Source organism: Marmota flaviventris, chromosome 3, assembly GCF_047511675.1.
Source record: "Marmota flaviventris isolate mMarFla1 chromosome 3, mMarFla1.hap1, whole genome shotgun sequence".
NCBI classification, from domain to species: Eukaryota; Metazoa; Chordata; class Mammalia; order Rodentia; family Sciuridae; genus Marmota; species Marmota flaviventris.
Window position 1 is genome coordinate 177,934,709 of NC_092500.1, and position 27,809 is coordinate 177,962,517.

A 27,809-nucleotide genomic window follows, 5' to 3' on the forward strand; every position below is an offset into this window, starting at 1 on the left:
GTGCCCCTGCAGGGAAATCCTGACCTGATCAAGTCAGGAGGGTCATGAGTCAGGAAGATCAGCACAGAAACACAAGGTGACTTTTCAAGTTTTATTAGTCGAGAGCAAGAGAAAACTGGCCAGGGAACAGTGGGACGTGAGAGCTGCTGGGCCCGGCCTGCACCCACCTCCTGGGCCGCCGCTCAGGTCATGGCCCCACCCACAACCAGGAGAACAGAGCTGTGTCCATCCTCCACCAGCTCCCTGTCCTGGCCCCGTGAGCACAGAAACCGTCCAGCCTTGGGAAAAGCCAATGAAGACAAGCACCTAATGCCCAAACCAGAAACTAACGTGTGGCCCACTCTGGACGCACATGCAGCCCACTCGCACAGCACACGGCACCCGCGACCTCTAGCCCCCCCCGCCCACCCCAGGCTGGGACCCCTATTCAGCTGCTGCAGAGGTGGACGCTGGGATGAGCTTCGGTTTGGCCTGCTGGGGCGGCGGGACATCCGGGATCTTCTCCCCGTGCTTGTACACGCTGATGGTGACGTCGATCTTCTCTCCCCCGTACTTGTTCTTGACGTTCATGCTGTACTTCCCTGAGTCCTCGGAGGTCACCCCCTTGATGGTCAGGCTGACGTATTTGGCCTGCTCCACCTTCACTGAGAAGTGTTCGCTGAGCTCGAGGTCCATGTCGTTCTTGAACCAAACCACCTCAGGGTCCGGATTTCCAAACACCGTGCAGGTCAGATTCAAGGTCTTCGGGGGAAGCGGTGGGGAGGGAAAGGAGAGGGGAAAAGGGAGGTCAGGCCGTCTCCCAGTGCTCACGGTCATCGTTACAGTGACCAGTCTGCGAGCCTGTCCCACACCCGGGCAGCAAGTCACCCTAAACCGCGTCAGAGAGCACTGCACGTGCCATGAGAGCCCTCCCTGCTCACCTCGGAGAGCCCTCCCTGCACGCCCTGGCATCCCCGCCACACGGCTCTGACAGCCCTTCCCGCTCACAGTCCTGGAAGAGCAGGTATGAGGGCCCGTTTCATGGCAGCTCACCCAGAAACCAAAGGAGTGGTTCAGTGAGCGCCAGCTGGGAGCCGCCTGGGTGGGTCAAGAATGTGTGGGCAGTCGAGCTCTGCATTTCATAGCAGGTGCCTCAACCGTTTCTACAGTCCCTCTATTTCAGAAATGAATCCTTTTACCAGTTCCTCTTCGCATCCAGAGAATACGTGTTCTGACAGCTAGCAAGCTGGATGCAGCACTGCACTCTCAGTGCACGTGCAGACACTCTCAGCCTCTGACAACGCAGCTGCTGATTTCTCAATTACATCTTTAAACAAGAGCCATTTCTATTCTGTCCCAAGGCTCTCTGGGCTTCGTCAGCTGCTAAAGGGAAGGTCTGTAAATTTTTGCATTTTGGCCTGATAAAATCCTCTCAAGTATCCATGTCCCTGTGACCTTGCATTAGAATCACTGGAGCAACCAGAGAATTACCAATTAAATATCAATAATTGTACTGACAGGCAACCAATTAAATCTCCAATCAGGGGTTTTCATTATATATTCCAGAATGAGAAGTGGAGTGGAGAACTTCTTTCATGTGTTTCATAAAAGCTGTGACTGCTGATGCCGAAGGGGCTTTCACCTTCATGGGGGGAGTGTGGGGGAGTGCCCCACCTCCTCCTTGCTCAGCTATTCCTGAGTGGCCACGGACCAGGGGCGTCACACCTGGTGGGCCCTGACGGTGCCTGAGTGTCACCGCCCTCTGTGTCTCAGAGGTGCCGTCTGAGGATTCAGAATACTGAGCTTAGCTTTTGGTTTTGTTTCCAGTGCTGAGGATTGAACCCCGAGCCTCGCACACAGGAGGCAGGCACTGCACGCCTGAGTCGTGTCCAGGATCCGGGGCCACTCCATCCTCCGACACTGTAGAGATGGTCACAATGGCCAGAGAGAGGCGGCGGGGGGAGATTGCGGTGACCTGCAGGCCTAGTGGTGACACCTCACACGCTCTCTGGAGCTCCCCTGCCTGCCCTGAGGATGGGGCCGCGCCCCCACTGCGCGGCCGCCCCCTGTCCTGAGGATGGGGTTGCACACCCCTGCGTGGCCGCCCCCTGTCCTGAGGATGGGGTTGCACACCCCTGCGTGGCCGCCCCCTGTCCTGAGGATGGGGTTGCACACCCCTGCGTGGCCGCCCCCTGTCCTGAGGATGGGGTTGCACACCCCTGCGTGGCCGCCCCCTGTCCTGAGGATGGGGTTGCACACCCCTGCGTGGCCGCCCCCTGTCCTGAGGATGGGGTTGCACACTCGTGCGCGGCCGCCCTCTGCCCCAGCTCTGCACCCTGCAGCCTGCTCTCACCTTGCCTTCCATTATGGTCACCACATCAGGCAGGCCACCAATCACCTTGCCACGATCTGCAACAGGAAAGCCACTGTGTTGGGAAGGCACTGACAGCACGTTCCCTGGCACCTCGTGGCACCAAGGTGGAAGTGGGAAGGGGCATGTGCCCCTCTGGGAGGCGACAGGGAAGAGAAGGATACATGCACCGTGGGAGAGGAACCACAGGCCACGGGCAGGCAGACCAGAATAGCAGACCCTGTTCAGGGGCAGGCGACAGGCTCCAGAGGAAATGTGGGATGTGTGCCTGAGGGTGACAGAAGAGTGCCAACCCAGGACCCGGGAGGAGGAGAGGGGTTGTGGCATGGGGAGCAGGATTTTGCAAGGGGGGGTGGAAGACAGGAAGGAGAAAGGTCCAGGTTAAGAAAAGCGAATCTAGAAGGGGGCTGGACATGCTTGAATGGGGGCAGCAACGCTGGCCGCTTATCGTCTGCACACCAAGTTAGTCATGGGAAACGGGCACCCTTTGCACCCAGGTCACGTGCCGTCCCGTTATCATCCCACATGTACTTACTCTTCTCTGCAAAGGCCGCAGCCCTAACGCCACGGGGAGGAGAGAGAGAACAGACATGCTGCTGTCAAAAACGCACCACACAGAAGCACAGGAAGAGAATACACCTGCTTCTCTGTGCAGTCTCCCTCAGTCCCCAGGGTCTGTTCCAGGACCCCAAAGACACCAAACCCCACTCTGCGCAAGCCCTTCAGATGAAGAGGACTGGTGTTTGCATAGAACCTAGTGCCTCTGGTTTCCTTTAAATCATCCCTAGACTGCCTGTAACTCCTAATGCCAAGTGGACCCTTGGAAAAGCGCACTTACACTGAATTGTTTTAGGGATCACGATGAGAAAAAGTCGTGCATGGTCAGCACACATGCAATCTCTTTCCAAGTGCTTTTTATCACGGTAGGCTGAACCCAGGGATATGGACCCTCTGCTCACAAGGGCCAAAGTTGACTTTTCTGATCTCTTCCTCTGCCTTTTCTGTGATGGGGAGCACACCAGCCAGACACTGGGTCGCAGAGGGAAGGCCGCAGGCAGACCCACCAGGTGGAGAAACTTACTTTCTTTCACCAGATTCACCAGATCACATTGAAGACTTTTAAAGTGATTCTGAATTGATGGTTTGGGTTTATCTTACTTGTGCAGATGTGACACATCACTAGCAAGCGCTCATTTGAATCCTCTAAGACTCAGACAGGCATGCGGAAATCCCCAATCATTTGTTTAAAGGTTGTTCTGTATGATGTGTCACCATGATTTCAATGATTTCAGAAATCTCATCATTTAAAGTACGCAGGGTCGTGACAACTCTGAAAAGCTAACTCATAAATGTGTTTCTGGTTTAGAAGAATGCTGCGCTGCTACAGAGTGAACTACCTGAAGAGCACATTCCTGGGGTCACCTGGGCATCTATAGACATTCCCTCACATAGCAAAATGCCCTGAGCCAGCCAGACCACGATCTGATAGAAAAATAATCATGTATGAAGGTCTTACTTGAGTTGCTGGAACTCCGCAAAGGCTTCATCGAAGGCTGCAAGGAAACAGTGCACACGTTACTAACTGTGGAAGAGCTCAGCTCCTGTCTGCAGATGTTGCAGGTTTGAGCAACAGAAATGATCAATGACCAAACGAGTAATGCACTGCCCAGAAGAGATTTTCTCTGAATGAAATCACACACTCAGGTGAACGGTCAGCACATCTCCTCTGTTTTGGGATCTGGATGGATCACTGGGTACCAGGCATGGGTAGATAATGCACAGGTCTCTCACCTTGTCCAGAGAGGTCGAGTGAGCGATGATGATTGTCTTTGCCATCAAAAATCTCAAAAGTGTATTTGCCTTTGTCCTTCTCCGTGGGTTCACAGATCTGCAGCCAGGCCATCTCCTCACTGCCCCCTATCCGCATGTGCTCGCTGGACGAGATCTTGGCATCTCTTTAAAGAAGCCACAGCAACACTTCGATTCAGTTTCCATGTCCGACGCACAGTACCAGGGGCAACACTATGTACGCTGGGGGAGGGGGGTCTTTCTCACTGATGCCAATGGCCTGGAGATGTTCTAGCTACTACAGTTTCACCAAGAACATCGGTAACTCAAACCTGACGCTTCCTGAAATTACACTGTACTTAATTTTAAAGATGCATTAGTATATAATATACACCTGTCACATGATAAACTTCAAAATACTTCATACAGCATGGCAGCTCCTCACAAAACTGCAAATGAAACTCTGATATGCCGCAGCAATTGCACTTATGGGAGTACACTCCAAAGACCTGGAAGGAGGGGTGCAGGCAGATACATGTGCACCAAGCTCACAGCAGCACCGCACACACAGCCAGATGTGTGCAACTCGTGTCTGCTGAGAGAAGAAGGATAAGGCAAGGTGGTCTCTACAGATGGCGGGATTTACTCAGCCCCAAATGGGTAAGGAGCTTCTGCCCCGGCATAGCCTGAGTGAACCCTGAGGACGCCAGCTCAGTGAAACGGCAGACACAGGGGACAGCCACATGGGGCCCCACTCAGAGGAGGCCCTGGGACAGAGGTAGGCTGGTGCATGCCAGGGGCTTGGGGAGGGCCGGGGAGCCGGTGTTCCGTAGGGACAGAGCTTCAGTCCACAAGGTGAAGGAGCTCCGAGGAGGACCGCGGTGGCAGCTGCGCTCCATGTCGTCGTGCTGTCTGCTTACAAACGGCCGAGGCGCTGAGCCCCACCTTTGTGGACCTACACAGGGTTTAAAGCTTGACCAAGGACTAGGTGCCAGCCCTGCCTTCCAGCACGACCCCTAGGCCACACTGTGAGGCCAGCCTGTTTGGACAGGCCTGCAGAGACCACCTCCCAGTCACTGAGAGTTAGAGGGTGAGGGAAAGATTCACAGAAGTCACAGTCCTGGGCTCAGGAAACAGACTCCAGGGCCACACACACACTAGGACGCAGGTCTCTCTCCACCCACCAGCTTCAAGCAGAGGCCACAGTAACTTTGGCCAAGTAGGGGTTCTGCAGAGAACCGGCCCTGGAACTCACGGTGTGTCTTATCACCCTTGCAGCAGCCAAGGATGGGGTTCAGGGGGCTGCAGGGGCCAGGCCAGGAGGCAGCTCCTGGGCTTCCACACTGATCTCAGGGAATGGGCTACTAAGGACAGCCCAGGCCCCGTAGCCCTGCTCAGTGCTCTCTGTCTGCAGTTGCCACCTGATAGCTCTTTTAATAGCCAAGTAGAGCATCTACTTTTAATGGCCAAGCCTTGCATCTCAGTGATGGACTACAACCACAGAGCAGATGCTGTTTAATAGTCAAACAGTAAAACGTACCTAAAAGTACATCCTTTCCAGTTTATATAATACCTTGAGGCCCAAAGGTTATACTTGGGTTATAAAACTGCTAAAGAAGTGCCAGCTCTATTGTATAATAAATCCTGTTTGGAGAAGAACAAGCAGAAATAATGCCCCTTTAACAAGTCAGGAATTTGCTGCAGTGTTTCTGCCTCTCTGTGTATCTAGTGACTCTTCCCTGGATGCTGCATGGTGGTGGTCAGACCTGTGCACTGTGCCCCTGTCTGTCTGGGATGAACACCCTCATGAGGCTCCCTGTCACTCACGAATGCCTGGTAGTAACTGCAAACTCCATTCAGTTCCCTGCTCTTCACTTACTAATTGTGTGGCCTTGAACAAGGGACACATTTCTCTCACTAACCCTGAACTTCCTCATCTCTAAAATGGGGCATCAATACCCAAGTCATCGGGCATCTGTGAGCACCACCTGAAACCATGTGTCAGGTGTTGGGCACAAGTGCCACAAGCTAGGGCTGACATCGCACATCCACACGACTGTGTGTGCCCGTGCAGGTGTGTTTGGGCGAGTGTGGTCTCCAAATCCCCAGACCCAACACAGAGTGCACTCCTCGGACAAGCCAGACAAGCTGAAGGGGCGTGGCCTCTCCAGGCATGGACACCATGACCAGCCCCACCATGGCCGGATGCAGGGCACAGCTGCACCTGTGTACGGCTTTCCATGAATCACACTGCCATAAAAGAGGAGGCCTGGGAGGCCGAGGCAGGAGGATTGCAAGTTCAAAGCCAGCCTCAGCAACTTAGCGAAGCCCTAAGAAACTCAGCAAGACCCTGTCTCAAAATAAAGAATTAAAAACAGGCTGGGAATGCAGCTCAGTGGTTAAGCACCCCTGGGTTCAATTTCTGATTAAAAAAAAAAAAAAAAAAACAGAAGGAAACAGAGAAGAGGTAATAGATCCTGGGTTCCAGGGGGTTTGATTCAGCTGGAGAGAGATTCATCGTCTTAACAAATAAGTCCCATAAACAAATACACCACAAAGCGTACCCGAGTGTTAGTCCCCTGCCTCCAATACACTTTTCCACCAAGATCCTCCACACGGATGTGTAAGGAGTCTGCCCGGTGCTGGCTGTCACACTCAAGAGCACAGCAGGCACCAGTTCCAAGCACGAGGCACCAAGCTCTGAGGGCCATACTATTCCGTTTCTAAGCCCAGCATCCAAGACAAGGCTGTAGTGTGCCAGACTCTCAACAGAAAAACACAGGAACATGTAGCCCTTTAAAACTAGGAGTTGCTCATAGCTAGACCCACCTGGACAAAATAATACTGTTTATGACCACTGTTTCCCTTCTGAAACCCAAATTAGGCAAATGCAATGTCCAAAGGCACAGTATGGACACCAGGACAGAGCTGGGACACCCTGGAAGCACAGCCCGTGGACATTGCCCTCTGGCCTCTCTCGGGTTACGAGGGACAGCAAAGCAGCACTGGCTCCATCTGCCCCTCCTCAGTCCGCGCACCAGCAGCTGTGGCTCTGGGGATGGTGATCCCAACACAGAAACCCTGGGACCTAGATGCCACCTGCCTGGTCTCGGGTGCGAGCCTGCAGCTCAGTTCTGAAGGGCCAGACCCCAGTGGCAGGGAACCCTGTGCATGGCTGAGGGACAGCTCCACGCAGTTGCTCTATCGGTGACGGGACCCGCCCAGGTAGGCGGGACAGAGGCCATGCTGCTCGTGTGGCAGGATGGCGGCCTCTGCATTACTTCAGTTATGGCACGTTGGGCCCCGGGTTCCTGATGGAGCTGCTGGGGACGTGCGCCCCGGCCTCCAGGGGCTGCTCCCTCTTCCCTCCCTGCTCGCTCCCAGTGAGGCGCACCAGCAGCAGCCCGGTGCACGGGGAAACTCTGACAACCACAGGAGTCACTCCTTCTCCTTTGCAGGTCCTCCCCACAGCCAGCGGGCCCCCAGCCCAGCCCAGGGCTCACGATGGCTCAGAACTGAAATCAGGAAGGACCAGGCAATGCCGTGGCACCCAGCCCCATCCTGGCCGTGCGCCTGGGCCACGGCTGCTGCCCAGTACTCACTTGTGGTACCAGTTGACCTTCATTTCCTCTGTGAAGTACTTCATGAAGCACTGGAGCCGGATGCCGTCCGCGGTGCACAGGATCTTCAGTGGAGAGGCAGACGCCCCTGCAGACACAGAGCCACGCAGGTGTCGGGGGAGCAGCGTGAGCCGTCGACAGCGGCACACTGGATAGTGTGTGTGGAGTACTGTGCATATCTTAAAGATTCGACATATCAAGTCTCTCTGCTTGGCAGTAGTGAGAGAGGAGTAAGGCACTTGCCATAGGCCGTCACACACTGTTGTAACCACCCTCTTGATCTTTGCTGATCACACAGCACTCTTTTCCAGTGAGGGATGCCCTAAGTGCGTGCCAGGCCCCAGGTCCCATTCTCAGTGACGCTCTCTACTTCAAACACACACCTCCCCAGGCACACCCGCTCCTGTTCTGCACTCGCCCGTGTCCATTCTGATCCTGACACTCCGGTGTGTCCACCAGCACCCCATCCTCTCATTTGAGTGTGGTGAACTATGCAGTCAAAGACTTTTGCTCCACATTCCCGTGTAATGTTCATTCTCTACATGAGCATTGGCCATGCCAGGATGATTTGGAAAGCCCTTTGCTAAACACATCAGAGACTCATGGCTTTGGAAGAGGATCGGCATCTGCCCCTAGCTGCTTCGCTTCAGTGGGAGAGCCAGAAGGGCATAAACATGCAGCATGGAAAACACTCATTGGCCTGCATCTTAGGTGTCGTGGAAGGTCAGCCAAGGAGTGACACTCGGCAGGAGTGACGGGGTCAAGGAGATGGGGGCCTGGGGTCAGTCCTCCAGCACCAGGAGTTCCTGGGTGAGAGGACAGAAGAAAAATCTAAGCATCACCCCTGGTGGCCCCCAGCTGTGTGCCCTACGTGCACGAGAAGCTTCCTGAGAGGGCAAGGAGAGGCTGCCTTCCACGGGCCTGGTCTACCTTCCCAGAGTGAAGAACATGGGTCCATGCACAACCAGGTAGGCTTGCTGGCAAAACTAGAGAGTCTCTCTTACCCCACTGCCTGGGGTAAGCAGTGGGAACAGACAACCTCACAGGAATGCCAGAGACGGAGTGTCTGCAGTGGACCCTGTGCTCAGCCTAGGGCTTCTGCTGGGGTCCTGACCGCAGCTGGCTGCCCATGCAGTTAGACCTCCTGACGCCTAGGTCTCGGTTACTCATCAGAAGATACAGATTATGACCTCTCTAAAGAGCCTACCGTAGTAAAATCACATGATTGTCAGCATAAACCACCATGTAAATATATTATTATTGAATTATTAACCCATATTTTTGCTCTCACAGTTTCCACAGGAAGGCAGATCAAGAGAGAGAATTTATTTGCCAATCTAAAATTAATCTAATGCATGTGACACAAAGCCCGAGTTTTAAAATTTCATTATTGCTATTTATCATTTGAAATAAAGATGCTGATAACAAATTTGGATAAAGCAACTGTCCAGATTAACCAAGGCATGTGGGAGGAGGTGATGAATTCTGATTTTAAAGCAAAACACAGACTCCAGATCCAACGTGGAAAAGCACTGAAGGGAGCATCATGGAGCTGCGTGCACTGTGGCCCACAAGCTCCGTCCCTGGAGGGGCGAAGGCCACTTCAGGCAATAGACTTTAGCATGCAAAGTGACTGGAGAAGTAGAGGGCACTTGCTTACCACAGACCCGACTCATCGCCAGAATCATGTCCTCGTACACTGGAAGGGAAAAGGGAATGCACGGTGACCACGTGTTATCTCACAGAAAGCAGCCTTTCCAACATTGCGTTAGACGCCAGAAACCAGGACGTTCATTTGAAAAATGAAGAAGGAAAATAGTGATATCCATCCGTAAAAGGCCCAAGAGGGCGATAAATCCTTCTAACCTAGTCTCTTTCAAAGTATGGGCAAGAACATTTCATTCAACACAAATCCAGCTGTGGGTTTAATGAACCTCTCCATCACAGCTGCCAGCATTTCAGCTCTGTTGGTGTTGGGATGAGCTGGCTTCCCGTGAAGGGTCCAGATGACATTTCCCCTAAGCTGCAGTAGAATCATACATTTCTCTAAAACACTTCAGCAGCTCTGAATGCAATGAATGTTTCCTTCTACAAGTTTCTGCTGCAGAAACAGTGTGTGTACCCGCTGAGGACACAGGAGCATGCATGTCTCAGCCAGCTTGCCCTGGGGACAGGGCGATTCCTGGCAGGATGAAGGGTCCTTTTACCTTTGCCAGCTATGTCAAGGGTAGACACGTCTTGACCTCTGTCATCTTTCAAGGTCGCCTTGTATTCACCATGGTCCTTCTTGGACAACTACAAATAGAGCACACCCCATATGTATGTACAATCAGTATGTGTGGGGCACAAAATGTAGCAAATGCTAATCCATTTCCTTGTAAACTATGGAATTTCAGAACACACACTGGAAGACAATGCAGAATTCAGGAGTTATCAAAAAACCTAACTCGCTTGGGTTCTCTGATTTTACTGAGCATACGATACCTTTGGTATGAGCAGCTCACAGATCCCCTTCTCCAGGTTAGGCATGGTCTCAGTCTCATACAGAACATCATCCTTGAGCCACTTGAAAACCGTTTCTTTCTTGGTGTTTGCAACCTACAAAACAGAAATCTTCAGTGTAGCACATGAATCACTCTGGCTTGTAGAAAGACTTTAGGACTATAAATTAAAGATCTCACACACACACACACACACACACACACACACACACACACACACCATTCTCTCAGATAGAGGCCCATGGATAAGCTTTCCCTCCTCTCAGGACCCTCAGGTGTGAGGCAAGTGCTCCACCACGGAGCTACACCCTGGCCCTTATCACTTCTAATGACAATACTTTCCTAAATTCCCACTTCACAGATGGGAAGTCATTTTGGACCATGAAATCAGACCTTTTGGTTTATGTGAAGTGCCTCTAATCAGGACTAGTCATCAGCAGTGCATCTTATTTATAAACAGCTAGACTGTCCTTGGAGCGTGTGAAACTACCCAGTGGCTGCTCCTGAGCAGTGTGACGCTCCAGGTGCTGCCGTGCAGAGTGGGATGCAGAAAGAGGACTCTCCCTCTCCTGAACGCCCCGCCAGCCTGTCTCTGGCTGAGAAGCTAGGCTGGGGGAGCCCAGGCAGGTGCTCTGCACACAGGCCCCAGGGTGCGGGCGGTGAAGAGCGTTCTCTGCACAGGGGAGCTGTGCTCTCCCAATCCAGGCTGGCAGTCTGCATCCCTAACCCACACAGACCAGGATACAAAGGCAGGGTTGGGAAGCACAGATGCTTAGGAAACGTGAAGGCTTCCCACAGCAGCCGCGTGCACTGCCGTCATCAGCAGCAATGCCAAAATACAGTCCCCATAAAGCAGGGGTTCCGCCTGCCCAGTCACACTTGCCCCCAGTTTGGGAGCCTGCCTGGCCCAGTGTCTGAGGAACTCCTGGGGACAAGTACACAGGGGGCTGGGAGGCAGGACCTTCCTCTAACATCATAAATCATCCTCCCCATATTTTGTCACATACATAAAGTTTAAAATAGCCGTCTGCCACAGTATCGTTAGATGAAAACTGGTCCACAGAATTTCAGAATTGACTTTACTCATGTGAAGTCGGTGCATTAAATTGCAAAAATACTCAAATCTCAAGCAATATTTATTTGGTTTCTCCAACATCTGAGTTTAAAAGTTGGTAGAGCCTTTAGTCAAGGACACAGGGTAGTTTGAAATATCTGCAGAGAGTAATGCACCACTTAGGTGACATCAGAGTCCCCATGGAAGAACTCATATTTTTGCTGCTGCCCATGGGCTGTGCACGACACTGGGTTCCCCAGGAGTCAGAAGAAAGAGAAGACCCAGCATACCGAGCACCTGCCCCCGTGTGTGCTAAGTACTGACCACCTAGTGGACTGATGTCTAGAAGATGCACACCTTTCCACACATGGTAATCATTTGAGAAAACTGCTCTTTTACCAGCGTGAACAGCTAAGTAAATAGCTACCCTTGGCCATCCAGGGGCATCTTCCTTTAACTACCTGAAATGCTTTCACTTGTTGAGGGAGCCCTGCTGAGGCAGCTCTCTTGCCACTTCTTTGCAAGTAAACTTCTTTTGTAAGTGTTTCTGCACACCTGCAGTCCCAGAGGCTGGGGAGGCAAGGCCCTAGGCAACTTAGTGAGACCCTGTCTCAAAATAAACAGTAAAACTCTCTAGGGATGTGGCTCAGTGGTAAAACACCCCGAGTTCAATCCTAAGCACAAAAAGAAAAAGAAATGATTTGTCTTTGAATATTCCTATTAAACATATTAGGGCAAGAAATTCACTACAAAAACACTAAGTAATTTCTTTATAATAAATGTAGGATGGCCTTAAGCATATTAAATGTCAGGGCTTTAGCCCTAGTTTTCAATAAGAAGAGATGTGTCGATAGGACATTGAAAATCAATCACCAACACTAACGATGGTCAGGAAATCGACAGTTACATTTTCCCACAGATTTCAGGGAGCGCGTGGCTCCCGGGTGCGTCCAGCTCTCCCCCCACACTCCTTCCTCCTGGACAAGCCTCCAGGCGCCCACCCTCCTGCTCTGCCAGGGTCCAGCCCTCCTGGCTCCCAGCTCAGGTCTGGATGTTGTTTAGGACACTGGTGCTGTACGGTGCTCCCTCCGGGGGCTTTGTGTACCTGGCAGCTCCTGCTCCTGGGCTTGCGGGCCACCCTTCACCTACTGACCTGTGTCCTGGGCTGCCCTACTCGGCTCCGGAGTCCTCCCCTTGCTGAAACTCCCTGCTTGCTTTTGTCTCCCGCCCCCTCAGACTGCGATTACGTTGAGGAGAGAGACCGTGCATAACGGACCTCTTACCCCCCACCCAGCCCAGTGGCAATCACTGAGTGGGCGAACAAGCCACAGGTTTCCTGAGGAAAATGCAATCTAACCAAAATTAAAGCTGGTTAACTGCTGAGTTATTGAAACTTGGAAAACATCACGTTCCCAAATGTGCCCCGTGAAGTTCCAAGAGCAGTGCACAATGGGTGGACTTCGTCAGGGGCTCTCTCACAAACTCACCTGCCAAGACTTAAACACCCACTTGAGCCTTCTCTTGCAGGTTACCATCCTGCCATCTTCTCACAAAGAAGGAAGGGCAAGCCCTGAATGCCACCAGAACAAAGCCGTCCCTCTGCACACACCTGAGCCAGACCACAGGGCCCAACCCTCAACCTCTGCCAAGACCAAGAGTGGCCCCTGTCTGCTCCACCTTGGAACGAGGTCCTCACCTTACAGATCAGCCGAACCTCACATTCTTCCGTGACATCCCAGTGCAGATACTCAGCAAAGTGAGGGCCTAGGGGGGAAAAAGGGAAAGAGCTTATACCCATGAGTAAGTGTGTATTGTACAGATATTGAATACACATGTGTATGGTGTGTGCTTCTAGCTGTGTGTGGATATACACATGTGTGTACTGCTTACATACAGCACTTCCGTACACTGTGAAACTGAGGTACTTTCACGGCCCCGAAGTCGACCTGGCCAACAGCTTGACCTAGAGGTTTTGTTATGCATGGTTTGTGTGGCTTTTAAAATCAAGGATAGATTATGTACATTTAAATGTAGAAGCAATATATTAACAATGCGATTGTCCCATCAACACAAAAATGCAAAGCAGGGTTAGAAAGTAAGTGTCAACTCCTTTCATAAAATCACATTCTACACACTTGGCTCAGATGGAGACGGGGTAAGAAGGAGAAGCAGGGCCAGAAAATGACAGGCCCTGGACCAAGAAGGCCATTACAGATGTCCATCTGACTGCTAATTGGTCAGAGGGTTGCACCCGGTGAGGTGGGAGACACGACGTGGTCACACCCGGGGTCACGGAGTGGGAGTGCGCCCGCGTGTCTCACGCTGTGTTGAGTTGCCAACGTGTGTTACAAAGCCAGGGAGTGGTTGGGAAGGACAGCGTGCAGAACACCAGTTAGTCAGCAAGTTGGCACAGAGACTGGCCAGATGGACACTTTCCCCATGGGCTGTGACAGGACACAGGAACAAGAGAGTCCTGGGGTTCCAAGTTAGACGAACAGGCAGGGTGCGCACAAAGCAGAGGACAGAGAAGCATCCAGGTTCCCTCGGCCACGGAAGGGCGTGGCTTTGCCACTGAAGACGCAGAGACCTGAGAGGATGCGAGGGCTCAGACCCCGGTCCCGGCTCCCTGCTGCGCCTCGGGGAGCCAGCTTACCTTGCTTCCTGAGAAACTCCTTCCTTTGAAACTCAGCCTCTTCTAGGACGGTCCTGAAGGCTACGGTCAACATCCAAGAGAGAGACATAAACAGGTTTGCTTTCCCCTACTGAAGAATTTTCTTTGACACGGGAAAGAATGCAATACAGCGTACCATCTCCAATAAGAACCAGGGAAGACTGACTCTTGGCTTTTCCATCCTGAATCTGCACAGTGTATGTGCCTTCATTCTCAATGGTGAACCGATCCATCACCATCTCAATGACGCCAGTTGATTTGTCACACTTGATTCTGTGTGTCTGCAAGTAAAGGGACAGGGAGTCACACCACGGAATCCCTCTGGCTCCCTCCCTGCACTTAGAAGTGGCATTGACTATTGTGACTTAGGGGCTTGTGCTGCAGAGTAACACAGAATGAAGTGTCATCAACTCAACCTCTGGTGGACCACGGACCAAAGACCAGGAGCCTGCATCCTGACAAAGCCCAGGTTCCCTGGGGACGTCCCTGGAAGTGCCACCCCCACACACTCATGCCCAACATGGACACCTCATACCCAAAACAAGCATCTGTGCAAACAGTTAAAATCCAACAGAGAAAGAAGAAAGAAGAGACCCCATGCACAGAGCTACGATTGCACGGCCCTCATCACAGTGGTCCTCAGTCCCTGGGGTGCATAGCCACAGCCTCCGCAGTGCCACCCACGTGGGTACAGCAGGCTCTGCTGAGCACAGATGCAGCACAGCAGGCTTGTGACCTTGCCACCTGACGTCATCCAGCGCACTCAGGATACAGATAGGGGAGGACCTCCTCAGGGAGGTCTGGCCTCCCTGCCTCCTTTGCTCTGTGCGGGAGAGCGGGGCCTCACCTCACATTTTCCAGTGCAGCCTGTCCCCCAGCTCCTGAGCCTCAGTGTCTGTATCCCAACGACAATCTGGTGGCCCTCTTGCCCTTGACCTGCTCGAGCCCCACTTCTTGTGATAGTCCCCAGGGGAGACTCTCCAGTCACCTTTGGGTGAGGCTGGATGCCCTCTGTGGGTCTCTGTATCCCCCATCCAAATGTCTCTTGCTGGCTCACTAGCAATGGGTCCTGGAGAAGCCGGCATCTCTTACTTATCTCTGAAAACTTTCCCAGCACCTAGCACTGCACCTAGCCAGCAAAAATCACCAATAAAAGTGACATTATAAGGCAGTCAGCCCCCCGTGGAGAGGCAGCGGGCTCTCCCTGTGGCCTCCTGCAGCTGTGGCCTGGCACTGGGGTTTCCTTGGGGGCATCCTCAGTCCTTGAGCCTTCCTACTCTCTCCACCTGTGAGTTCTGAGCTGCCCACGGCCCTGCAGAAGGAAGTAGCTCCCTCTAAGTGCCTGGCTGGGACAACCAAGCACCTGAAGACGAGCCAGGCAGGACACGGGCCTCAGGGATACGCACTAACAGGGAGACTAACAGGTGCAAAGTCACGCTGCATGGAGGGGAACAGGGACCGAAGGGGGCAGGCTGTAGGTGAGGGCCACGGGGCTGCCAGAGACCAGGCGAGTGTCCTGGATCAGGGTCAACTGGGAGGTTGCACCAGGACCTCCCTTCTCAGTCCCTCCCTGTCCTTGACACTTCCATTCCTTCAACAGCCACCCACTCCCCAACCACCGTCACCACACCAGCATGCCCTGAGCACACAGCCCATCTGGGTGGCCCTGGGTGGTGACCTTCAATGCCTCCAGCCTAGCCACACCTCACGTGCCCTGAGACTCTGCCCTCTCGCTGTGTGATGAGCCACAGACACGGGAAGGTTTTATGGTTGCTCATGTGCTGTGTCTGATTCACCCGCAGATAATGCACCATCTGAAATTAAGCAGGGGTCGTGGAGGAAGAGCCACACCCACATGAATGAACAGCTCCTCCCAAATGCAGCAGGAACCTGCGGGAGCCCAGACTCAAAGGGCAGGGCCCAGGGCACCTCCTGTAGATCACAGCAGGACTGACTCCTCTGCCTGACCTCCCCACACCCCGGGGGCCTGAGCTAAAAACAGGCCACATTTGTCAAGGATGTCCTGGTTTTAGGCATGAAAGTGGGAGGCCCTCAGGAAGCATGAGCAGAAGGAAAGCCCAGCCACCTGTGTGAGCCACGCCTCCCGCCCTCCCGCAGGGCTCCGCAGGGAATCCCTACCTGCCCATCTATTCCCACAAGGTCCCTTTCTCATTAAGGCTGCTTCTGGTTTTTATATCCAAATTCCAGTGGCAGAAGAGAGTTGCCACAGCAGAAAGCCACCAAGTGACGAGCCGGACACTTCCAGCCGCCCCTGGGTGCACACCGTCCTCCGGGCTAACTGCAATGCAGCTGTTCTGAATATCTGCAGCGCGACTTCAGGCTTTAAGAGAATAGAGCCTGCTCCCCCACCACCCCACGCTTCATCTTCACGAAACCCCCAAATCACCTCTACAATGAGAGTTCCCGATGCTCACTATTGAAAACCACAACATGTGGGAGAGAGCAGGACATGTGTTCTACTGTGACCTGCAGGGGGATCTACAGCCCACGTGACGGGGGGTGGGGCAAGGGGCAGGCGTGGTCCCGCCTGTTGGGGAGGGAATGGATGACAGAAGCACACAGCAACACTGAGCCCCCCTCGGAGCTGAAGCAGTGAGACCACACCTGAGCCGGAGGGCCACCCCTGACCCTGCGAGGGGCCCACCTAGGCCTGGAGTCTGCAGCCTAGCAGACTCTCCTCAGCTCTGATGAGCGTGAAGGCAGGATTCTCACCCACCCGACTCTCAGCAGTGCCACAGTCTTTTCTGCACTGCAGTATCTGGGCAGATTTCAGAAAAATAATTAGGTTTCTTGCTACCGCCATTATGCAGCAGATAAAGTTCAATGATTCTGTGAGTGCCAAAAACACAGGATTTTATGTGACTTTCACAAAGCAGCGTCAGTCTTCAAGTGTAAAGGCTTCCTGTGGATTGCTAATTAAGAAGTGAAATAGTGCACCACATTCCAAAGAGTAGCCGGGCAGCCAGGACACAATCTCTAAAGATTGTAGGAAAAGCTAATTAAAAGATGTTCTGCAAATGAAGCTCAATTACACTGAATTCCGCTTCATCTCTTGGCGTGATCTCTGCTCAGAGAGACACTTCTCCGGCCACCTATCAGGCAGTGCCTCCTGCTGATGGCATCTGTACAGCTGGCTCTTCTGCAGCCCAAAGAATCTACGTGCTCTCCACTAGCCAACTCTGCCACCCGGACAAGTCCTAAAGCATGCTGTGATTCCCTCAGGACAGACTGAGCAGATCATGTGATAAGTATGCGATCCTGGTCCATGTGAGATTTCCATCTGAAGGACTGCAGTTGACCCCTCTTGGCTTTGCAGAGTAGCAGGACTGAAGATGAGGCGGCCACTCAGGAGAAGAGAACTGGGCTGCCCACATGGCCTGGTGACTCGTGCACCTCGAGCGTGACCAGGGCATCAGGACTTGGTAGGCCAGCTGAGTGCATCAATGACAGTCACTCGGTGTCAAGAGAAGAGGGGTCAGAAGAGCTCACAATGGTGGGGTCCGAGAGGCACCGACCCCACCACCGAATAAAACAGACCCCTTCAAATAGGTGGTCCCCTAACGGGGTGCGCTGGCGTGCTGTATCAGCAAGGGGAAACGTATCCCACAGGACCAACACCTCAGAGAACACAGGAGGACTCCTAGGGGCCTATGGTAATGGTGAGGGTCATCTTAGCAATTAAGGCAGAACAGCAAGGCAGCAGTGTGCAAGCTCCCGTGTGCTGCGTCTCCCATGGGAAGCCATCGGGGGCAGGATGCAGGAAGGTTCTCAGGACAGAGACAGAATTCAAGCCCTCCAGGCCACCCCCAGAGGAGCTGCTCAGTGGGGACATTTCCCCAGGTCCAGAACCTCTTCATAAGGCTGAGCTCCGAGTCTCGAGAAGCTAATTTGTCATTTTTGGATTCCAACAGGCTTGGATTTCAAAGACTACTGAGTCTCATCCAACCCAGAGCAATCTCTGAGCACCTCGAGGACCCGCCATCTCCTCTCCTCTTGTCAACCGCCTACCCCCAGTTTCCAAAGCTCAAAAGGAAGGGGAACACACAGAATGCTGACCCGAAGCCGCGGACGGCCACCAAACCCGGCTCCACCAGGGCCGCAGCGTGCTCCAGGAACTCACCTCGCTGTCTGAGACTTCTCTATCATTAATGACGAATCGGAAGCGGGCGTCTGGCGACAATTGCTCAGCCTGGAGCCAGAAGCGGACCTGGCCCTTGTCGAAAATCTCATAAGCTAATTCTGATTTCAGAGGAATGGCTGCGGAAGGAAGGAAACCTCAAGTCAATGCCCCATCCTCGTGAGGAAGAGCACAGCCAATCGCAGGAAAACACCCGCCCTGAAACACGGGCGGCACAGCCCTGGAGAGCTGCACTGGGCACTGGAACCAGAACTCGAGGGTGAGTCGGCAAGGAGCCTGTGCTTCACTGACGCCTGCACCTGTTCTGGGGGCCCCTTCAGGGTGCCGTCTACCACTGCAGCTGCCTGTGTTCGTCCGTGCTCAGTGGGACTCGGGACTGAAGACGGCATCGGACAGACACATTGTTGTACCTCTCCAGAGTATAAAGAGGCACTTGCAACGGTCGTTAGGAGCCCACAGGCTGGGACCAGGGTGGGACTGCCCTGCCCTGGGAAGCTGCCCCGTGGGCTTACAAGTGTGCCCGCAGGGCAGCAGATCACTTACTGGGATTCTTTATCTCATGGCTCAGCTCCATCAGACGCTCAAGTTCTAGAATGAAGAGAACAGATTTTAATCAATTCTGACCGAGCATTCAGAAGCCTGTACACAATAGCTAAACAAGAGCAGAGACTCTGTGTCACCATGATCTACTGTGAGGATATGGAAGAAATGTGAACTAACATTGAGAAGATGGGGAGGACACGCTTGCAGGCTGGGCTGGGATATAGCTCAGTTGGTAGAGGGCTGGCCTCCCATGCACAAGGCCCTGGGTTCAATCCCCAGCAGCACCAAAAAATAAAAATAAAACAAAATAAAAAAGAACGCACTTGCTCAGGGGAAGCCGAGGGCAAGGTCGAGCTGCATCTTGGGAAGGAGGAGCTGGGCAGGCAGGCAGCTCCCAGGGAGCTAGAGGAGGCCTCGGGGAGAAGACAGGGGGCCTAACTCCAAGGGAACCCTCTCCCTGACCTAACCTGGCTGGGAATATGCTGTTTCCTCCCCTTCAAAACTTCCTTCTTGGATTTTATTAACAAGAAAGTGTATATGTGATCAGCCGTCCAGCCCTGACCTGTGCTTTACCATGAGCACAAGAGAGCAGACAGACACACTGCTCTCAGAAAGACCCGAGCAGAGTCGGGGCCACCAGAGCACGGAGCCATTTCTCTACTCCCCCTCTACTTCCTTCCTTCCTAGAATCAGGAATCAGAAATGAGATGATGGCCACCAATGTCTGAGCACGTGTATTTGAACTGGAAAATGCAATCAGTCTTTTCCTGACCGAGAGCAAACTCCATCTGGCTGTTGGTCTGACTGTAGGACTGGCTCTCCCATTCAGATTTCCTGGGAGAATGTTCCACTGAATGAGGTACACCTGCAACTCCAAGGCCTCACGTCAAATATAGTATAAAACAAGGTGGGAATTTCACCCTTTGCTGATTTAAAATTAAAATGGAAAATGTCATATGAAAACTCACAAGTGCAGAGGAATACGTTCACTTTTCAGAATGATTTAAGGGTGTTTTCTGCAGACAGAATTGTTTGAGCCAGGGCCGGCACAGGAAGCCTGTGTACGTGCAGCACAGTGAGGACCCAGAGCACGAGGCCAGCGCCCCTCTCCCCCACGGCTCTTGCTGCATCTGGCTCACTGTATAAGTTCTCCTGGATTCAACCACTGCAGAGCCACACCTGATGTGTCTCCGGCTGCCTCCCCTGGATGCTTCCCTGTCCTCCCTACCCACGGCTATGACTTGAATGTGCCCCCAAGGTTCATGTGCTGGGGATTTAGTCCCACTGCAGTGGTGCTGAGAAGTGGGACTGTGTGAAAGCCATGTTCCCAGGGGTGGGCTTGATACCAAGAGAGTAGGGGCTGAATTAAGGAGGACCTGGGCTTCCCAGGTTTACCTCCCATCAGGGGATAAGAGGCAGGAAGGTCCTCACAGACACAGCCCCCGATCTTGGGCTTCCAATCTCCAAAACCATAAGAAAATAAGGCTCTGTTCACTAGGAATCACCCAGTCTGTGGTGTCTGCTACGACCAGGAAGCCACTGACAACTCAAAGACTTGCCTGTGTGCCTTACAGTACCCGGGGGAGCCTGCACCCTACAGAACCAGGCTAAGCCGCCTTGGCCTCCAAGGCCCTCAGAGGTCCTGTGATGCTACTCGGGGTGCTGCAGAGCGCCCGCCCCACGGCTGACCTCTGCACAACACTCAGGGCTGAGGGAGCAGGGGAGGGGAGGGCTGGACAGGAGCGCAGAGCCGCCCGCCCCCGCCTCAGGCCTTTGCCTATGAACTCAGTGGACGCCTGGGAAAGCCTGCCCCTTGATGGCCGCCCCAGGCCGACTTCTCCCCGACCCCCAGCCCTCCTCCACTGTCTGCACTCACACCAAGAACTGTGTGAAACCTGAGCCCCCCACAGCTCTGTGTGGCAGAGACCACCCACTCTGGATTTGCTTGATTGTAAATTTTGACTCCTTTGAATATGCCGCCTTTTGCCTCCAACAAACACCCCTTCTCTAGTCAAACAGGTGGATACAGAAGTCTGTATCAGAATCGCTCTTTGAAAGCATGAATAAAAACAAAACAGCAAGTCTGCATCATTTAGACATTACCTTCCTCATCCAGAACAAAACTGGAGGACACGCCATCCGTGTCACTCACGGACACAGAATAGGTCCCCACGTCCACTTTATCTGGATTCTTAAAGTACAGCTTCGAGCTGGAAACAGAGACAGAGCTGGGGTGAGCTCCTGCTGCTGTCTGCGGGATGTCCAGGGTTCCCAGCACCCGCCTCCCGGGGCCTCACTGGTCGCCTTCCGTGTGCACGCTGAATCGCTCCTCGTCGGCTATCTCCTCGTAGGACTTGCACCAGGTGAACTGAGAGGCGTCCGTCATCTCCTGGCAGTCAAAGCTCAGGTAGATGTTGCCTTCCTCGTCCACGCCAGCGCTGATTTCCTTTGTGCCTGCAGAGCAAGGGTGACTGAGCCTGGCAACAAGTGTCCTGTCTTCAGAGGGTGGTGGCACAGGTGAAGAGCTTATCTGACGTCTGATCAGCACTTTCACTTAACGTCCACTGACCCAGACAGCGGAGAGGGAGCAGAGCGCTCAAGGGAGCCCTGACTGGCCACTTTCAGGTCACTACATTTCTGTCCACTTCCTTTCTGTGTCCAGTACCATCTAGAAGGCCAGGGGCTGCCTCTCAGGCCTGATCCCTTTCTCCCTGAGGCCTAACCTGCCCTCACCTATGCTGGTCAACTTCACCCACACAGGTGAGTATCTTGGTTCTGGGGAGTACTGCTTGTTTGCTGAGTCCACCCAGGGGTGGATCCATGGCCAACATGTGGCCAGCCAGAATTCAGCTCTTAGAAATCAGGATGGGATACTGTCCAGGGCACAGTGGTGCACATCTGTTATCCCAGTAGCTCGGGAGGCTGAGGCAGGAGGATCGTGAGTTCAAAGCCAGCCTCCGCAATTTAGCAAGGCCCTAAGCAACTCAGTGAGACCCTGTCTCTAAATAAAATACAAAAATACAGCGATTCAGCTTCCCTGGGTTCAACCCCTGGTACCAAAACAAAAAAAGAAAGAAAGAAACTGGGTGGGAGGGGCACAGCTCGACCTCTGCGGGAGAGCAGAACTGAGGCCACGTGATACAGATGCTCTCAAGCTTCCAGAAGGATGGAGAAGTCACAAAGAGACAGCAGAACGAAATGAACAAGAGTCCACAGGACAGTGAAGGCCCCAGGGGGCACAGCAGGTCTCTGCGAGTGGCTCCATCACCTCCCACAATACCAGCCACACACCTGTACGCAGACCCCAGGAGCTGTCCTGCCCCAGGGGTTTCCTTTGTATAACTCCTGGGGCTTTAACTCATTGCCACCAAGAAAATATCAGACAGCTTTATAAATTTCTGATCAAAACTCAGCAGCTCTACAAGAAGCCACCTTTCTTCCTGAACATCATGATGACCAAAAGCACTGTCCTCCTGCCCTGGGTCTCAGCATAAGCAGAGGTGGAGTGCGACTTTATTTCTTGTGCTAACGCCAATCTGCCTAAAAACTGCAGGGGCGCCCTTTCCCTCACCCAGCACACCCGAGCAAGCCCCCCACTTGCACGTGCCCCCTACGGCTGCTCCGCGGCCTTGGCAGCTCTCACCTGGCCTGGCCTCCACCAGCACCGGCTCTGACGTGTCGGAGGGCTTCCCGGGCCCACTGGCATTCACTGCCCTCACTCGGAACACATACGTCCTACCTTGATGCAGGTCACAGACCTTGAGAGGACAGGGAAGTGTCAAGTGTCGGTAGAAAACACAGACTTTGCCATCGTTCACGTTTTAAGGTGAACACACCTTCCTTCCTTTAAAACGCTTTTCTGGTTGGGAAAGCTGTACTGACCGAGCAGCCGAGAGGGAAAGAGATGCACACCAGGCCCATCTCGCTTCAGGAAGAAACACGTTAGGGTATCTATCGTTCTCTTCTGCACATTTTAAAGCACAATTAAATCATATTGACTAGATTGCAATCTGCTGTTCAGATTTAACTATGTTAAACTATGTTTAACACGGGGCTATGGGACGAAATATTATCTTAAGCGTGATCTGTGACTGCAAAACGGTCACTTGGACACATCAAAACGAAGTTAGCGACTTCCCGTACACAGACATGCGGGCCGTCCTGGGTGGAGAGTGGGGTTCTCAGAGCCCATCTCTTCATTCACCAGAAGCTCTTCCCAGGGTGCAGAGGTGCAGCAGAGGGCGCCGTGAGTGAGCACCCAGTGCCTGATGCAAGCGAGGCATCTAACCATACCCCAGGCCCACACCAGGAGGGACCACTGGGCAGCTGGCAAGCCTCCAGGCACAGGGGCCTGCGGGACCGAGGACAGCTGTCATAGCCACCCAGGGACAGACGTCCCAAGTGCTAAAACAGGAATGTTTGGAGAGAGGACAGAGCCACGTTCACTGTGTGCACTCACATCAAGTGACGTCTACCGTGTCACCTGAGCTATGTAGAGAGCTGTGGGTGGAAGGGGCATGACACAGCATACAGGCCACCCCTGCTGAGAGCTCCTGGGTCCAGAGGTCAACGAGGACTGTGGCAGTGCCGGACTCTGTTAGACTGCGGCATGGCCGGGAAAAGGGCAGGCCACACAGCCCCTGCCGCCACCTCCCGGGCTCTTCCTGCCCCGGCCAGGTGCTCCTGCCCTCACTGTGCAGAGCCCAGCAGGGTCAGATCCAAGCCACCTGAACAAGTTCCTCAGGGGCTTGAGCAAAAACACCTTCAGGTAAAAGGAAGCAATGAACAAATCACCTTCAAATAACGATTTGGAGTTGCCACCTCATTCACCGTCTTCCATTCCCCAGAATCTTCTTCCTTAAAATCCACCAAGTACCCAGACACAGGGCTGCTGCCTGCATACACTGGGGCCTTCCACAGCATGACCAGCGAGGTGTTCCGGACCTCACAGAATGTCAAGTCATAGGCAGGACCTGCAGAGCCAAATTGGACCTGTGCTCAGCCAGCTCAGCACACCCTGACCTGTGCCACAGGCAGACGCGCCGGGACATCCCCATGTCCTCCTCATGACACTGAGGGCTCGCCCTTCCTGGAAGGACTGTCCTGATGCTGGGCCTGGGGAGAGCCCAGCTCGGTCCTGCAGCACCCCGTGGCCTCAGGGAGATAGTGGGTGTGTAGCCACGGGCCCACGGTGCTCTCCCGGCCAGCAGGTGGCATCAGAGAGAGGAGTGCAGAAATGGGCAGGTGCGTGCTGCAGCCACTGGCATGGAAACCCGAGGCCAGCTAGCGCAGGGCCCCTCTCTGCTCTCTCCAACACCAGGTAAGCCTAAAGCTGTCTGCTGCTGATTCCCAGCTCCAGGCGGGCTGTGGACAGGAGGGGGAAAGCTGCCCAGCAGGCGCCATCTTAATTAGAACACACAGGGTCTAAGCCAGTGGGCCAGGTGCCCCGTGAAGGCCCTGGAAAGAAGAGGGTCTTCTCCTATGGACTTCCCTCAGGGTCCAAAGTCGGCTTCACTAGAACAGGTAGGGCAGAGAGAAGGAAGCAGGGCAGGGGGAGGGGCGATAGAAAGGAGCAGGAGGGAGGAGAGATGCCTGCTGTGTCCACTCCCGGGGGCCTGGCGGCTTCCCTCCTGCCCGCCCTCTTCTCCTGCCTTGGGCTCCTCTCTGTCCCCAGGAAGCAGTGGCTGGCGCCACACCCTGGGAACATGGACTCTGGAACCCTGTCCCCTCTCCAGTGACCTGGTCAGCCATCCGTCCCTCCCACTGTTGGCCCTCCCTCTGCCCTGCCTGCTCCTGAGCGCCCTGCCTGCGCTGCAACACTGTGGCTGCTCAGCCACTCCCAGGCACGGCTCGTGGGTCTTGCCATCGTCTCCACGTCTGCTCACTGGGAGAGGAGGGCATCCACCACAGCTGCCCACCACACACCTCCTGGAAAGCCCTCTGGCCTGCCCAGCTCTGGGTGCTGTGTTCAGGGACGCGTCTCACCGGGTTCCGGTGCTGTCCACGCCTCACACTTGAAGAGCTCACTGGGGTCCGATGGCTGTCCGATCCCCGCCAGGTTGACGGCAGCAATTTTGAACTCATATAATGAGCCTTCCGCCAAGCCCTCCACCTGCGTAGATTTTGCCTCAGTTACTACAGGAAATAACGTGCATGCCGGTCCACTGAGGAAAGGAGCATTATGGTGGTTTGTCAGTGAGTCCCGGGGAAGGGTGCTTGTGGGAAAGTTAGACTAGATCACCTAAAGAGAGCCGTTGACAGACCCAGCAAGCTGCAGGCACAGGTCAGACCCATTCACCCCTTGACACTCCCACAAGGATGAGAGGACGTGCCCTGGGGTGGTACGGAAACTGAGGCTGAGAGAGGGGTCCCACAAAGAGCACACACAGGTGAGCAGAGCAGGGGCCCCTGAACCCTGCCGGTCCCTGCAGACCCCAGACCTAGTCCTGGCATTGTGGGACGGAGCTGCGGAACGCGCAGGAAGCCCACTCAGGCCTGGCTGAGTGCCACAGGCAGCCCGCCACCCGCCCCACCAGGCCACCTGCTCTGCCAGGCGAGGGCCTCGCTGGCAGCTCCCGGGGCACTACAAGCCCATGTCCACGTGGGGCCTGCAGACTTGCCAGCTATGGGTGAGACCTGGGGAAGGCCTCAGCCAGGACACGGGCTTCGGCCCGCAGGTGGTAGAACAAAAGCCACGTCCAGCACATGCTCTCTAGAACCCTGGAAAGAGCTCCCAGAACAAGACGTGGCAGTTAAACGTTCCCACTCCCTGGAAAGCAGAGCCCATCCTCATTTAGGCTACTTGCACCCAAAAAAGAGGAAGGAATTTTTCTCAGGAACAGAGGACCCAATAGAGAACATCTAGAGGTTGTGGCTGAACACAGCAAATATAAACAGGGTCACATCAAACCTGGGTTTTGGCCACATGTATTATAGCATGCATGTATCATGGCATGCTCCATATGTAAGACAGACCATAAAGATAAAACATCACAAAGCAGAATTTTCTGTAAGACAGAGAGTAGACTTTGCCCCCAAAGCCCTTGTCTCCCAGCATATGTGGCCCCTGTGAGATGCGTCAATCCAAGAAGGTAATGACAGCTCCGGTCGTTCGTCCCATGCCCAGGAGGAGCCAGAGGCTCGGGCAAGTGGACTGTGAAGCCCAGGGCTGCCTGGGTTTGCCTGGCTTTGCCTGTGGCCCCCCCTCAGTCCCCCTCTCTCCACGCTGCGGACAACGTGCACTGTGGCAAGGGACCACCCAGGATTTCATAGGAAAGGTGCAGCACATTGCTGAACAAGCACCTGCTCAGCACCACTGGCCCCGGCACTGGGCTCTGCACCAGCTGGGCACCTGAGAGGGCGCCTGCCTTCCAGAGGCTCAGAGCTCCCACAAGGGACGAGCTGGTCACCCACGGTTTGCAGATCCCTCAATTACTGCCTCTGTTCCTTTACTTCTTCTCAGAAAAAAAAAACAAATGTCACCTAAGATCTTTTCAGATCCAAAACTCCATGGCCTCACGATGCTAGGATTTTTACACTCACTTATTTCCTTATCAAACCACCTAAGGTCATCAAGCTCTGGAACACTGAACAGAGAGTGCCAACATTCCCAGGCCCAAAGAAAAGGGGAACCCACCGTTAAGATCCTCTGCTGCACAGGAGAGGAGTTGACCTCATGCCAGTTCTTGTGGTGAGCTTCACGCTTGTCTATATAATAACCCAGGATGGGTGAGCCGCCGCTGAACTTGGGCACCTTCCAGCCCAGGGTCATGGTGTGGCCATCACAGTTCAGAAGTGTGATCCCATATGGGTGGGATGGGACGGCTGCAGGAAAGCACAGTGCACAAGTGACCAGCCTGGCTCCGGGCCCTCGTCTCACCCATGGTGTGGGGCAGGGCTGGACCCATGCCACTCCAGCTCTCCCTCCTGCCTCTGACACTGGCCCTTTAAAGGTGATGAGTGGATGGGTAGACAGCCTCTCTCATGGACAGCGCTGCTCTTTCTAAATGCATCTACCAGTGTTTACAGGATGCAAGGCACCGCACTGTGTCAATCGGTCTGGACAGTGGACTACAGAAGGTTCCCTTCGTGGCCCACTAAGGAGACCTCAGAGGAGCTTTCCCACGTGTGGTGGGGAAGAGCGACCACGGGGCGTGGCCCCAGTGCCTTTTGGCTTCCTGCAGCCGTGGAGGCTTGGATCGATGCAGGTGCTCATGAGCGCACATTTCCCACATCGGGAAAGGGCCACCTCATCCTAGGAAGTTGGCAAGAATTCAACAGCTTCCCTGACTGAGCCACCTGGAGCCTCCACCCCCAGTACGGAGGGTCAGCTGCTAAATGGGAGCAATGGCCCACATCCCCTAGGGATGGGGTGAGAAGGCAGACAGGCGTGCTTGGACGTCCCTCCTGGGAAAGCTGGGAAGAACCAGGACCTTAAGCAAAAATGGGGCTAACTCCTCGCCCTGGGGCCCTGCACATGGTCAGATCTGACGTTCCTTGGAGATCCCAGCAGGGAAACCTTAACTTCCAAAAATGTTTGTAAATTTAATTGCAGATGAAAAACAATAAAACAGCCACAACTGTCTCTCAGAAGTGAAAGGAAAATACTTGATTCAAAATGTGTGACAATTGTGTTTTGAAACATCGCTGAATGTGTCCAAAGATATGGTGTGTTCGACAGGAAAGATCCACAGCAGCAATCACAAACACTGACTCACAAGTAATAAACATCTTTAACCATCACTATTCGTGAATACAGTCACAAGGTGACGTAAACATGAAGATTTCTAAAATGACTTGCTAAAGTTCCTTAAGCTCATAATAGCTGAAAGCCCAGGTACCGTGGTGCACAACTATAATCCCAGTGGATCAGGAGGCTGAGGCAGGAGGATTTCAGGTTCATAGGCAGCCTCAGCAACTTAGCAAGACCCTGGCTCAAAATAAAAAATAAAAAGGGTTGAGGATGCCACCGGGTTCAGTCCCTGGTACCAAAAAAATTAATAAAATAATAGTTAAAGGCCATTGGTGGTTCTGTTTCACACACACTTTGAAAGGAGAAAGTCCTGCCCTGTGGCCTTCCTTTTAGTGTGAATGGGGGCCTTGGGAATCAAGCTGGCCTGCAGT

The 27,809-nt window shown here is 53.7% G+C and overlaps 1 protein-coding gene across 1 annotated transcript in view; it reads right to left on the reverse strand.

Moving 5' to 3' along the window:
* Positions 1 to 423: 423 nt before the first annotated feature.
* Positions 424 to 27,809, reverse strand: part of Myom2 (myomesin 2) — a 62,288-nt gene continuing 34,902 nt past the window's right edge. The window contains 20 exon segments of the mRNA XM_027952120.2: positions 424 to 741; positions 2,333 to 2,388; positions 2,886 to 2,908; positions 3,867 to 3,903; positions 4,142 to 4,305; positions 7,741 to 7,846; positions 9,419 to 9,457; positions 9,966 to 10,053; positions 10,243 to 10,356; positions 13,010 to 13,077; positions 13,967 to 14,026; positions 14,121 to 14,265; positions 18,126 to 18,262; positions 18,687 to 18,731; positions 20,790 to 20,896; positions 20,984 to 21,140; positions 22,330 to 22,444; positions 23,481 to 23,659; positions 24,672 to 24,798; positions 26,323 to 26,510. Coding sequence (XP_027807921.2) covers positions 424 to 741; positions 2,333 to 2,388; positions 2,886 to 2,908; positions 3,867 to 3,903; positions 4,142 to 4,305; positions 7,741 to 7,846; positions 9,419 to 9,457; positions 9,966 to 10,053; positions 10,243 to 10,356; positions 13,010 to 13,077; positions 13,967 to 14,026; positions 14,121 to 14,265; positions 18,126 to 18,262; positions 18,687 to 18,731; positions 20,790 to 20,896; positions 20,984 to 21,140; positions 22,330 to 22,444; positions 23,481 to 23,659; positions 24,672 to 24,798; positions 26,323 to 26,510 — 2,273 coding nt within the window.